The sequence below is a fragment of the Dipodascopsis tothii genome (assembly GCF_038497935.1).
Source record: "Dipodascopsis tothii strain CBS 759.85 unplaced genomic scaffold V1510scaffold_26, whole genome shotgun sequence".
NCBI lineage: Eukaryota > Fungi > Ascomycota > Lipomycetes > Lipomycetales > Lipomycetaceae > Neoaidaea > Neoaidaea tothii.
The window spans coordinates 110212-122279 of NW_027118010.1; the positions used below are offsets into that span (position 1 = coordinate 110212).

Below are 12068 nucleotides of genomic sequence, written 5' to 3' on the forward strand. Positions count from 1 at the left end.
CGGCCCCTGCCCGTCGGAATCCGCTAACAACAGACCCGCGGCTTCCCGGTACCCCGGCCGTCCGGATCTGAAGCCATGTCGTCGATCGCGTCGACAGACTCTGTGTTCACGGCCGGCCCTGTCCGGCCGTTTGACCGGCGGTTCCACACGCGGCTGCAGTCGCCGTCGTACGCGTCGCTGCGGTCGTCGTCGCCGGCGCCGTCGGTGGCGCGGTCGCGGATCTCGTCGATCTCGACCGCCGCCTTTGACGAGGCGTTCGACCACCTGCCGTCGGACGAGAAGATGCCGTGGGAAGTGGTGCGGTGGACCAAGCTGCGCAAGCTGTCGTCCCAGGTCTACTCGGAAAGCGGGCGGCAGTCGTACGGCACGCCGACGTGCATCACAATCGCGGCGTCGATCGCGGTGGGCACGTCGCGCGGGTACGTGCTCGTGTTTGACTACAACCAGAACATGCTGTACACGCTGGGGATGAACATCAAGGCCGAGGCCGGCGCGGTGACGGCGCTGGCGTTCACGGCGGACTACACGCACATAGCCAGCGGGCACGAGCGCGGGCACGTGTTTGTGTGGCGCGTGAGCAAGCCGCTGACGCCGCGGTTCCACCTGGTGCCGGTGCCGGCAGACAAGGCGGGCGCGCGCGAGGGCCACGTCGACGGCGCGGCCGTGCTGCACGTCGGGTTCCTCGGCAAGCGGCACACGGCCGTGGTGTCGGCGGACGACCGCGGAATGGCGTTTGCGCACATCAACACGACGCAGCTGATGCAGAAGTCGATGCAGACGACGCGGCTGCTGGGCCGGTACCCGGCGGCGCCGGGGCGCGGCCCCGGCAAGCCGCGCAAGGCGACGTCGGTGCTGGCGTTCGGCACGCTGGCGCCGGGCAACACGCCGCACGCGACGGACGTGCGCGGGCTGGTGGCGATCATGACGCCGCACCTGCTGGTGATCATCTCGACGAGCCCGGTGCCGCAGACGCAGTTCAAGACCAGCCGGCCCAAGACGATCTCGGACACGATGGGGCTGTCGGGGTGCCTGGACTGGTTCCCGACGACGGCGCCGCGAGCGCTGCGGCCGCGCGAGAAGGAGGGCCCCGTGCTCGAGAGCGAGAACCCGCGGCTGGCGTACTGCTGGTCGAACGTGGTGACGATCGTGGGCGTGACGGTGCGCAACGACCCCAAGTCGCGCGACGGCACTGGCAAGCAGATGGACTTCAACCTGCGCAAGCGCTACGTCGCGGACGAGGCCATCGTGGCGCTCCAGTGGCTCAACTCGCAGATGATCCTGCTGGTGACCATTACGCAGCGGCTGCTGGTGCTCAACGAGGCCAGCATGACCGCGACCGAGACCGAGGACCTGATCCCGCGGCAGCTCATGCGGCACGACTACTTCTCGGCGCAGCTGCACGACCTCGTGATCACGGCCGCGGACGGCGGCGAGCACTACGCAACCATCCCGGACGCGTTCTTCAACAGCTTCCGCACGTTCAAGAGTCGGATCTTCCTGCTGGGCTCGTACGAGTTCGCCGTGGGGCAGCTGTCGTCGTGGGCCGAGCGGCTGCTGTCGCTGATGGAGGCCGAGTCGTTCGTGGACGCGATCCGGCTGGCGATCAAGTACTACAAGGGCGAGACGGACCAGATCACGATCGGGCTGCCCGAGGACGAGCAGAAGCGGCACGCGACCGTGTACGACACGCTCGTCGACATGATCCTGACCGCGCTGCGGTACTCGCTCTCGGACAGCGTGCCGGCGACGCCGGCGGCGACCGAGGAGGAGCACATGTCGCACTACGACGAGCGCTTCCGGTACATCTCCGAGCTGGCCGAGGTGTGTTTCGAGGCGTGCTACGTGGCCGACGCCGAGGACGTGCTGTTCGAGGGCGTGTACGAGTGCTTCGAGACCGCCAACAAGGTCGAGATCTTCTTCGAGACGCTCGAGGCGTACATCCTGACCGAGAAGATCGCCGAGGTGCCGCCCGAGATCGTCAAGCAGATGATCTCGATGTTCTCGTCGCTCAACCTCAACGAGCGCCTCGAGGACGTGATCTGCCACCTCGAGCCGACGAGCTTCGACATCGACCAGGTCACGACCATGTGCCGGTCGCACGAGCTCTACGACGCGCTGATCTACGTCTGGAACCAGTCGCTGGGCGACTACGTCGCGCCGATGACGGACTTTGTGGCCATGATCCGGCGGTACAACGCCGGCGGCGACGAGGCCGCCCAGCGCGCGCTGGCCGCCAACATCTCCAAGGTCTACACGTACATCTCGTACATCTTCACCGGGCGCGTCTACCCCACGGGGCAGTACATCGACGACGCGGACGCCGACCGCGCCAAGGCCGCGCTCTACTACTTTCTCTTCGTGGGCACGCCCGTCGTGTGGCCGCGCCAGGGCGGCCACGAGGTGCGCACGACCGACGGCGACGAGCCGCCGTTCCCGTACCTGCGGCTGCTGCTCGGCTTCGACGCGCCCAACTTCGTGGTCGCCATGAACGAGGCCTTCGAGGACGCGTTCCTCAACGAGGCGCAGAGCGAGCCCGGCGCGGACGACGACACGGCGTTCGGCCGGTCGGTCACGCGCCAGTACGTCGTCAACACGCTGCTCGACGTCATGTCCAAGGACTTCACGGCCAAGGACACCATCTACCTGGACATGCTCGTCGCGCGCAACCTGGCCAAGTACCCGCAGTTCATCATGCTCTCGGGCACGCTCATGAAGAACGTGCTCATGCGGCTGTGCGCGCCGCCGCGGCCCGAGCTCGCCGACGACTGCCAGCTGTCGATCGAGTACCTGCTGTCGGTGTACAAGCCGCCGAACGTGGACGAGCTGATCGCGCAGTTCGTGGACGTCAAGTACTACCGCGTGCTCAAGTGGATCTTCCGCGCGGAAAAGCGCTACGCCAAGCTCATCCAGGCCTACTTCGACGACGAGGACGGGCCCAACCGCGACGACGTCTTTGGCTGCATCGACGAGTGCCTCGGCCCGCGCTCGGCGCTGACCGAGCGCCAGCGCCGGGACGTCCGCGACACGGTCGCGGCCAACTACGAGCGGCTGGTGCGGCTCGACCCGGCCCGCGCCGCCGACCTCGTCGACCGCACGATGCCGGACCTGCACGCCGCGCTCTACGACCGGCTGCGCGACGCGCGGCCGCTGCAGCTCGTCTACCTGCGCACGCTCTTCGAGCGCGAGTTCTTCCAGGACTCGCCCGCGGCGGTCCTGGCCCGCAAGCTGCGCGCGCCGTGGAACACGCAGCAGGCCCGCGAGACGTACATCTCGCTGCTGTGCGAGCACGACTCGGCCCGCGTGATCCACTTCCTGCGGTACCTGCAGAAGGGCGACGTCCGGCTGAGCATGGTGCTGTCGGCGCTCGAGGCCGCCGGCGTCATCGACGGCGAGATCTTCCTGCTGCGGTCCGAGGGCCAGTACGCCGAGGCCATCAAGCGGCTGACGATGCACCTGGACCACCTGCGGCGCGAGCTGCTCGGGCTCTTCCCGGAGGAGCAGATGCGCGGCCGCCGCAAGAGCGCCGGCCTGACCCGCCGCGTGGTCTCGGACGAGAAGCGGCTGGCCGAGACCCAGCGCCAGCTGCAGCAGTACGTGATCTTCGGCGTCCGCCTGTGCTCGGAGCGCACGGCCAAGGGCCGCGGCGCCCGCCGCGTGAAGCCCGACGGCAGCGGCGGCAGCGTGCTGTCGTCGGGCTCGTCCGTGTCCGACAAGGACGCGCTGACCGAGCCGGAGGCGACGTGGCTGGAGCTGATCGACGCGGTTGTCGCGCTCACCCAGGACGTGTCGGCGGCGCTGGTGCCGGAGGCCGCGGGCCAGCCGGACACGGCCGCGTACGTGCTGCCGTCCACGCGCAAGACGGTCGTGTTCCTGCGCCGGCTCGTGCAGGACGTGTTCTCGGCGCTGCTGGTGGCCACGTCGTCGGCGTCGAGCGTGGCGCGGGCCGGCCGCGCGGCCGACAGCCCGACGCCGGCCGCCGGCGGCTCGCTCCAGCCCTCGGTCTCGTTTCTGCACATCCTCGAGGCGTTCCTGGACCGCGCGGCCGCGGGCTCGCCGTCGCTGGCGAACCTGCGCAGCGTCCTGGCCAACGTCTTCGAGGCCTACGTCTACGAGCGCCAGCTGCTGAGCCTGACGAACCGGCTGCTCAACCGCGACCTGATGGTCCACGTCACCAAGGTCTACGACCTGCGCAAGCAGGGCTGGAAGATCCAGAGCAGCGGCAAGAGCGGGCCGGGCACCTGCGAGGGCTGCGGCCGCAAGGCCTGGGGCTCTGCCGCGCCCGCGGACGTCTACTGGGCGTGGGAGCGCAAGCGCAAGGTCGTCGAGCGCCGCCGCCGCCAGCGGTTTCCGAGCCCGGGCGGCGACGACGCCGTGGGCGCGCTGCTGCGCGGCGACGACGCGGCCCCGGTCGCCGCGGTCACCGTGGGCCGGCACTTTGACGAGCCGCGGGACGAGCCGCGCGAGCCGCGGGGCCGCGCGAGCCGGCGCCGACGCTCGGCCAGCTCGTCGTCGTCCTCGTCGGATGACGACGACGACGACGAGACCATCGTGCCGTCGACCACGCTGCTCTCGACGACCGGCTCGAGCGCCGGCTCGTTCCGCCGCAGCCTGGCGCCGCCGTACTCGGCGCGCACGGCCAGCTCGAGCCGGTCGCGCAGCCGGTCGCACAACCGGACGACCAGCGCCAGCGACGCCGACCGCATGAGCCTGGCGTCGTCGTCGTCGTCCACTGCGCTTCCGGCGCACGCTGTGCCGGAGCCGCCCAAGGCCAGGACCATCTTCCTCAAGCCCGGCGAGGACTACGGCTACGACGACGACGACGAGCTGGATGCGCCAGCCGGCGAGCGCGCGTGGACGCCGGCGGTCGGCTCGACGGCGCCGGCCAACGGACTGTCGGACTCGGCGTCGCTGCTGGACTACGAGTTCAACTCGGGCGTCATCCATATGAAGCACGCCGGCAACGGGATGGGCTTGCTGGGCCGCGACGAGGGCCGCGCGCCGGCGCACCTGCGCGCGGGCGAGATGGACTCGCTGGTGGTGTTCCGGTGCGGACACACGTACCACCGGATGTGCATCGAAAAGCTCGTGGACGGGTCGCGGACGCGGCAGACGGGCGCCGGACTCGGCCAGGCGCTGGGCCAGGCCGTGGCAGACGGCCGCAAGGACGTTGGGGAGGGCTACGAGTGCATCATCTGCCAATGAGGCGACGAAGGATAGCCGCAGGCGCAATGGACAGCATATAGCCGCAGGCGCAATGAACATCATATAGCCGCAGCATACGGCCGCAGGATGTAGGCGCGTGGGCTGTAGGCGCGTGACAGGATGCAGCCGCGTGCGCAGGATGCTGCCGCGTGCGCAGCATAAAGCCGCTCAGCATATAGCCGCGCAGCATATAGCCGCGCAGCATATAGCCGCGCGCACACGTACCGCGTGCTCATCATATAGCCGCGCGCTCATGTACCGCGTGCTCATCATATAGCCGCGCGCTCGTCGTGCTGCGCCCCGCACATATAGCCGCAACGCCACCCCGCACAGCCACCGCCCGCCTCGCAGCCAGCAGCGCCCTGCCCCCGCGCACCATTTTGTTTCGTACATAGCATATATTTACAGTGTCTAGTTCTTGCTCCGCCGGAACAGTCCCTTTTTCTTCTTCTTGTCCTTGCTGGCCTGGATTGCGTCCAGGTTGATTTTGTTGTACTCGTCGGCCAGCGCCGACGAGCCGTCGCCACCAAACTGAATGGGCGCCCGCGGCACACTGTCGTCAGCTCGTCCCTCGGCGCACATACTTCTCCTGGCTGTAGCTCGGCTGCTGCTGCGGCGGCGGCGGCGGCGGCACGGCGCCGTACGGCGACGAGCCGTACGCTCGCCGCTCGTCCCAGGGCAGGCGCTCGCGGAAGATGTAGTCCCGGTAGGCCTTGTCGCCGTTGGCCGAGTACTCAAAGCCGCGGATGGTGTCGAGCGGGCGCTCGTCGCGCGACCGCGTCGGGTTGCTCAGGTCGGGATTCACGATCTTGTTCCCAAAGATGTCGCGGACGTTCATGTCCGGCGAGGTCTGGACCTCGCCACGGTTGGCCGAGACCTGGAACGGCTGCTCCTCGACCATGGCCGACAGGATCGGGTCCTGCAGAGCCTCGGAGGTCTTGAGCACGCGGCGGTCCTCCTTGGTGAAGTTCTCCTTGCCGGAGGGGCCATCGGCCTTGCTGCGCTTGCGGAAGAGCGACATCTCGATCTCGGGGAAACGGACAGAAAACGGCGCGGGGCAGACGGGAGCGGCGCGGCCGGACGGGGAAGCTAGCGGCAGGAGTCCGGGAGACCAATTGGCGCCGGTATACGTGCGTGCGAGACAGACAGAGCGCGATGAAGCAGCAGGGCCGGTTTATAAAACGGTGAAGATGGTCCGGTCGCCGAGAGTGTGTCCTGATTAATAGACCCCCAGAGGTATATCATGTCTTGCCTGCAGCGGCCGTGGCCTGCAGTAGCCCCGTTTTAGGTTTGGATGCTTTCACCGGCCTGCGCGATACCGAGTGCCGGCGGCTGGGTACGGAGGGTACGGGCCCCCGTCGTGCCGGGCATACGTGGATGCCCGCGCAGCCTTGCGCCGAAACGGGCAGGCGGACGGCGCGATGCGCGGCTGGGCCGTAAAAATAGAACGGCCTGATCGAGGGTGGGCGCATGCAGGCGCAGCGCCTAGCCGACAGCGGTCTAGGTGCGACGATGACGAGTGCCACTCCAGCTAGTGCCTGCCGGACGATGCGGCATCGGGAGGGGTCCCAAGGACCTGGGTTAGCGCGGCCGTTGCGCGCTAGCCGTGTTGGGACCTGTCAACGGCCTGCGCCCGCGACCTCCCCCCGGAACGCCGACCAGGACGGCTACCGGCCCGGGCGCTGCGTGCCGAGCGCGCTGGCCGCGGCGACGGCGGCAGCCGCGCGCCCCAGGGTCCGCCCGGCGCCGTCGCCCAGGGTATCGCTGGCGGCGCTGGCTGCGCCGCCCGGATCCGCACCGCCGCCGAGCCATCAGCGTAGTGCGCCGGCTGCAGCCGGCCGCGCCCCAGTGCAGCGGCGCGTCCGCCGCCCGCCTGCGTCGGCCGGCGCCGGCGTTCGTCCGCTAGCGAGCCACGGCCGCGCGTGCGCCCGCGTGTTCCTGGTCCTCCCCAGACACGCGGCCGCGGTCTACGCACAGCCAGGAGTCGCATCGGTCTTACGTAACGGCGGCGCCGATCCGAGCCGCTAAGCCGCGTCGGGCCCGGTGTAGGGGCTGTCTGCGACACAGAGCCATGAGAGTGGCAGGCTGCTCCCCGCTTACCGTATTGTACGCAGACTAGAGCGGCCGCAGGAACGCGTCTGCCTTACGCCCGTCTGGGCCGACAGCCGCGCGCTACTGCACGCGTGCATGGACGCGCCGGCGCACCAGCGCGCTGCTGTGACCGGCTGCGCCCGCGCGCGATAAGCCGGGCCGACCCCGGCAGTCGCAGCGCCCGCGGCGCGGGCCTACCGCGCGGCCTGCACCGCCTAGCGAGCCTGGCTTGGCTGCTGGCGGAGCCCCCCCTGTCGCCGTGGGGCCGGTGGAGACGACCAGAGTCATGGCCCGGCCAAGGTGGCGCTGGGCTAGGCACACCCGCATTGCGTCACGTACCACAGCCCTGGGTCGCCGTCGGCTGCGCGTTGGCGCGGGTCGCCATGGGGCCCGCCCGCGGGTCGCACCGGCTCCCGCGCGCCGGCACGGACGAGCGGGCTGCGCCCAGCGCACCGCCCAGCGCACCGCCCCCGCCGTCTGGGCGCCTGGGCGCAGCGGGGGCCCCCGCCCTCTCGCGCCACGGCGGCCAGCCACGGCACCCGGCCACTCACAGGCCTCCGGGCGTGCAGCAGTCGCGCAGTGGTGCCGTCGCCGTCGCGCGTTGGCCGCGTACACGAGGACGCGCCACGACCAGACAGGCAAGCCCCATCGCCGTCGCCTGCGTGTGGCGTGCTGGCGCCGCTGAGGGGGCTGTCGGCGGGGCCCGGCCGCTGGCGTACGCTGGAGGACTACTGTGCCACAGTCGCATCGGGCTGCAGTCCAAGCATGCCAAGCCTTGCCAAGCCGCTAGAACGATGGCCGCCGCGTTCGACCGCCCGGCTGGCCCTCGCGGGCACGACCCGCAGATCAGCGCGTACCCGCGCGCCGGCCGATCGTACCCGGCCCGCGCACGACCCGTCTGCGGCTGCGTCATGGCGGCGTCGATCGACGCAGGGCACCAGGCACCCCAGGCCGTCTCGCCGCCCGCGCAGGCGCCCTGCACCCCGATCCGGCGCCGGCCCCGGCACGCATCCGGCGCGTCGTCTCACCCGCCAAAAGCCCGCACCCGCGTCCGACGCGTTGCCCGTCTTTTTTTAGATCTACTGTATTGTCTCTAGCACGCGGTCCATGCGGCGGCCCAGGAGCTCCGCCTGCAGAGCGCCCGTCCGCGCTACCGCCGGCGCGAGCCCTTGGGCATGCGGCTCGCCGTCGACGGCTCGCCCTCGATCGCCAGAATGTCGCTGTAGACGTTGGTCGCCCGCAGCTTGTCCAGGTGGGCCACGTCGTACTGGTACTGCAGCTTGATGGCGTCGCGCTCGCTCAGAAAGCCCTCGTACTCCTCCGCAAACGCGTTGCGCGCAGCCCAGAACTCGGCCTCCTCGGCGTCGAGCTCGGCCGACTGCCGCTCGAGGTCGGCGACCTCGGCCTCGACCTGCCGCCGCTCGGCCTCGACCCGGTTGAGGTCGTCCAGCACGGCCGCCTGCTCGCGCTCGATCCGCTCGAGCTCCTTGGCCGCGACCTCCTCCTCCTCCTTGGTCGGCACGTCGTTCTGCATCTGGTTCAGGAACTCGATGTACGCGTCGCGGTCCTTGCGGGTCTCGGCAAACTGCTGCTTGAGCCGCTCGATCAGGAGCTCGGTGCACTCGGTGCAGATCGGGTGGTCGATGTCGCTCTTGTTGGAGAGCATGTCGAAGAGCCGGTCGGACGACTTGAACTTGCTCGACAGCGAGTGCTCGTCGCGGCCGGCGTCTGTCGGCGGCGCCAGGCCGGCCTCGTCCGCGTCCGTCACATGGTGCACGTCTGCGATCAGCACCGGCTGCGCGTTGGTGACGTGCGACTGCGTCAGGTACACGAACGAGTCCGTCGGCAGCGACATGGTGCGCGCCGAGAACGCCGACGCCCGCCGCTCGGCCGTCCGCGGCGTCGCGGTCCCGGCCGTCCGCGCCGCGTCGCCGTAGTATCCGAGCCGGTCCGGCGGGTAGGCCTGCTTGGTGGGCTCCTCGAGCAGGTTCGCCGGATACTCGACCGCGCCAGGGCCTGTCGCCGTGCCTGGGTCAGCCGCGGCCGCGCACGCACTTACTCGAGACCAGCAGGTTGAACTGCGCCGCCGAGAGGTCCTCGAGCGACTCGTGGATCCGCAGCGGCAGCCGGCAGCGCTGGCAGAGCTGGACGACCGGCTGCGCACTGGGCTTGCGCGCCTCGCGCTCGGGCGTGCCGGGCGCGGGCATGAACGCCGTCGTCGTGTTGATCATCGCGGCTGCGCTGCTGGTGGACGGTGAGCTGGAGTGGAGTGGCGCGAGATTGCGGCGTGCGGCGTGGCGCGGGGCGTGGGGCATAAGCGTGAAAATGTAGTCTATATATGCATGGGGCCGAGGCCAAAGCTATGTACACGTCTAGAGCTCGTCGTGGGCGGTCAGCGTCTGCTGCTGCGCGTAGTGCTCGCGCACGAGGATCTCGTCGCGGCCGATGAACCGCGTCCAGAGGCGGTCGGCGTGGTAGAGGCCCAGCCGCCACAGGTTTTTGGGCAGCTCGACGTACGACCGCAAGATGAAGCGCAGGCCCTCGCCGGCGAACGAGAACTCCGGGCTCCAGGGCCGGGCCCAGTAGTCGGCCCAGGCGGCGGCGAGGTGCGCGGCGCCGGCGCGCACGCCGGCGCCGACGGCCGCCAGCGCCGTCTGCAGCCGGTCGGCCTGGGGCCGTGCGGCCATGGCGCGGAACTCGGCGATCAGGTCGATCGAGCGCGCGAGCCGGTCGTAGGTGTTGATGAGCGCGACCATCTCGGTGCGGCGCAGGCGCAGCGGCGGCAGCTCGGCGGCGCCGTCCGGCAGCTCGAACAGCAGCTTGAGCGCGGTCGCGTAGCCCGTCACCTGGAGCTTGCCCCAGAGCCGGCACTTGTCGCAGCCGGTGCAGTCGATGATGCGCGAGACGTTGACGAAGCGCAGCCGGAACTCCTCCTTGAGCTGGGAGTCGTCCAGGAACATGGCCGAGACGTCGAGCAGCTCCGGGACCTTGGCCGCCTCCATCGCCAGCAGCGCGGTCTTCCGGCGGATCTCGTTGTCGTAGCTCTGGGCGGCCGTGCAGAACGTGAAGTCGTCGAGGTAGTCGCGCAGCTTGGCGACCGCCTTGGACACGAGCGCGTAGTTGAAGTAGATGTTGGCCACGCGGTCCGGGAACCGGCCGACCTTGTCGAGGAACACCGGCAGGCTCGGGCCCCACTGCTCGGTGTCGGCGTCGAGGTAGTCGGCCGCGAGGTGCGTCGAGATGCTGGCGTGCATGCCCGAGATCACCTTGTAGAACGCGCGCTTCTCGACGCACTGCGCGTCGGCGTTGAGCGCGGCGCGGCCGCGCTCGCCGCCCTCGAGGGCCACGTGCTTGCTGTCCTCGCGCACGACCTGCTCGAGCGCGGCCGCGTCCGCGCCGAGCTCCTCGCGCTCGAAGCAGTTCTCGGTGTAGATTGCGCGCCAGATCGTGTTGGCGTGCTCGCCGACGTAGCCCGTGAACCGCTCGGGGTTGTCGACGAGCGACACGTACACGCCCTGCGAGTCCATCGACTCGTCCTCGGGGATGCAGTAGTCGCGCACGCCGACGCCGCCGCCGGCGGCCTCGAGCACGCACGACTCCTCCGACAGCGGGAAGTCGCCGTCGGCCGAGATCGAGCCTGCCGAGAGCGAGCCCAGGTTCTCGCGCCGCCAGATCTCGGGCACCTGGCTGTCGTCATCAATTGTGTCGACCGCGCACGCGCGGTTGCCGCACAGCCCGTCGTCCGGCCAGAACGGACACGGCCGCCCGTAGAGGTCGAGGAAGTAGTACCGGTAAAAGTCCGAGGTCGAGACCATGTCCTTCACGAGCGGAAGCACCGCCGCCCGGTTGGCCTGCTCGATCGCACCAACGGTCACGCCGGAGGCCTCGATCTCGTCTGACGGCTGTAGGATCTGCGCGGCCGCGCCGGCCGCGCAGGCCACGGCAATCAGTCTGGGCCAGAGCATCGTTGAGGGAGGATGGTGATGGATCGGGATTAATAATGGCGATGATACCACGTTGCCTTCTGGCCCGCGCCACGCGTGCGGCGCGCGAATGGGCGGTGTGCGGCGCGTGCGGCGCGGGACGCCGCGCCCGCCAGCCCGCGCCCGTCGCCGCGCGGCCGGCGGCTTGGAGGCGCGCCGTGCGGGCGGTCCGCGCCGCACGCCGTGCGGCTGCCGGCTCGCCCGCTTGGTAGCCACAAACCGCGCGGGTCCCGCGCGGGACCCCCACGGCTGCCGGTAGATACGCCTGGACGGGCCATCCCCTGGCGGTCCGCTACGTCCGTGCGCCCGCTGGGCCGGAGTGTCTTGTGCGACACGAGGCGCGCCGTGTTCCATCGGGCTCCATGGCGTTCGCTGATCGTGTGATCGCGCGGCTGGTATCTGATTATTCAGCAGGCGTGGCGCAGCGATGACGTCTGCGGTCGTGGCCGCTGCGGGCGTCCGCTGCGGGCGCCCGCTGCGTGCGGCGCCCACCGGCCGTGTCCACTGCGCCCACGGCGCGCTGCCCACTACGCCGCCCGGGGCCTGCCCGCGCGGCACCGCCCTCAACAGCGCCGCCGCCGCAGGACCGCCAAACGGCCTCCGGCAGCGGCCCCGCCGAGGGGGCGGCCTTTGGCAGGGTCCGCCGCATTGAGCGTGGCCCATTGGCCAGCTCCGCCGCAGCGGCCAGTCCACTGGCAGCCGCCACCACTGGCCCGCGGCCACCGGCCTCCGCCGCGCCGCGCGGCCGCCTCGCTATCGCGCCCGCGGGCATCGCGCCCGCGGGCATCGCAA

At 70.3% G+C, this 12068-nt stretch overlaps 4 protein-coding genes across 4 annotated transcripts; 1 reads left to right on the forward strand and 3 right to left on the reverse strand.

Moving 5' to 3' along the window:
• Nucleotides 1-31: 31 nt before the first annotated feature.
• On the forward strand, nucleotides 32-5202 carry V1510DRAFT_397460 (Golgi CORVET complex core vacuolar protein 8-domain-containing protein; the record flags this gene model as incomplete). The annotated part of the gene is made up of 3 exons (XM_066931908.1): nucleotides 32-4553; nucleotides 4707-4863; nucleotides 4990-5202. The coding sequence occupies exons 1-3, from the start codon at nucleotides 76-78 to the stop codon at nucleotides 5200-5202; spliced, it is 4848 nt and encodes a 1615-aa protein (XP_066787657.1). The 5' UTR covers nucleotides 32-75.
• Nucleotides 5203-5439: 237 nt separating this feature from the next.
• V1510DRAFT_215056 (uncharacterized protein) lies at nucleotides 5440-6333 on the reverse strand. The gene is made up of 2 exons (XM_066930471.1): nucleotides 5787-6333; nucleotides 5440-5755 (listed from the first exon to the last, which is right to left on the reverse strand). Exons 1-2 carry the CDS (start codon nucleotides 6221-6223, stop codon nucleotides 5614-5616), a joined length of 579 nt encoding a protein of 192 aa, XP_066787658.1. The 5' UTR covers nucleotides 6224-6333; the 3' UTR covers nucleotides 5440-5613.
• A 2110-nt stretch (nucleotides 6334-8443) lies between these two features.
• On the reverse strand, nucleotides 8444-9524 carry V1510DRAFT_404293 (autophagy protein Apg6-domain-containing protein; the record flags this gene model as incomplete). The annotated part of the gene is made up of 2 exons (XM_066932231.1): nucleotides 8444-9321; nucleotides 9353-9524. 2 exons carry the CDS (start codon nucleotides 9522-9524, stop codon nucleotides 8444-8446), a joined length of 1050 nt encoding a protein of 349 aa, XP_066787659.1.
• Nucleotides 9464-11374, reverse strand: V1510DRAFT_215100 (endoplasmic reticulum Oxidoreductin 1-domain-containing protein). The gene has a single exon (XM_066930472.1). The coding sequence runs from the start codon at nucleotides 11256-11258 to the stop codon at nucleotides 9666-9668; it is 1593 nt and encodes a 530-aa protein (XP_066787660.1). The 5' UTR covers nucleotides 11259-11374; the 3' UTR covers nucleotides 9464-9665.
• Between the last annotated feature and the right edge of the window lie 694 nt (nucleotides 11375-12068).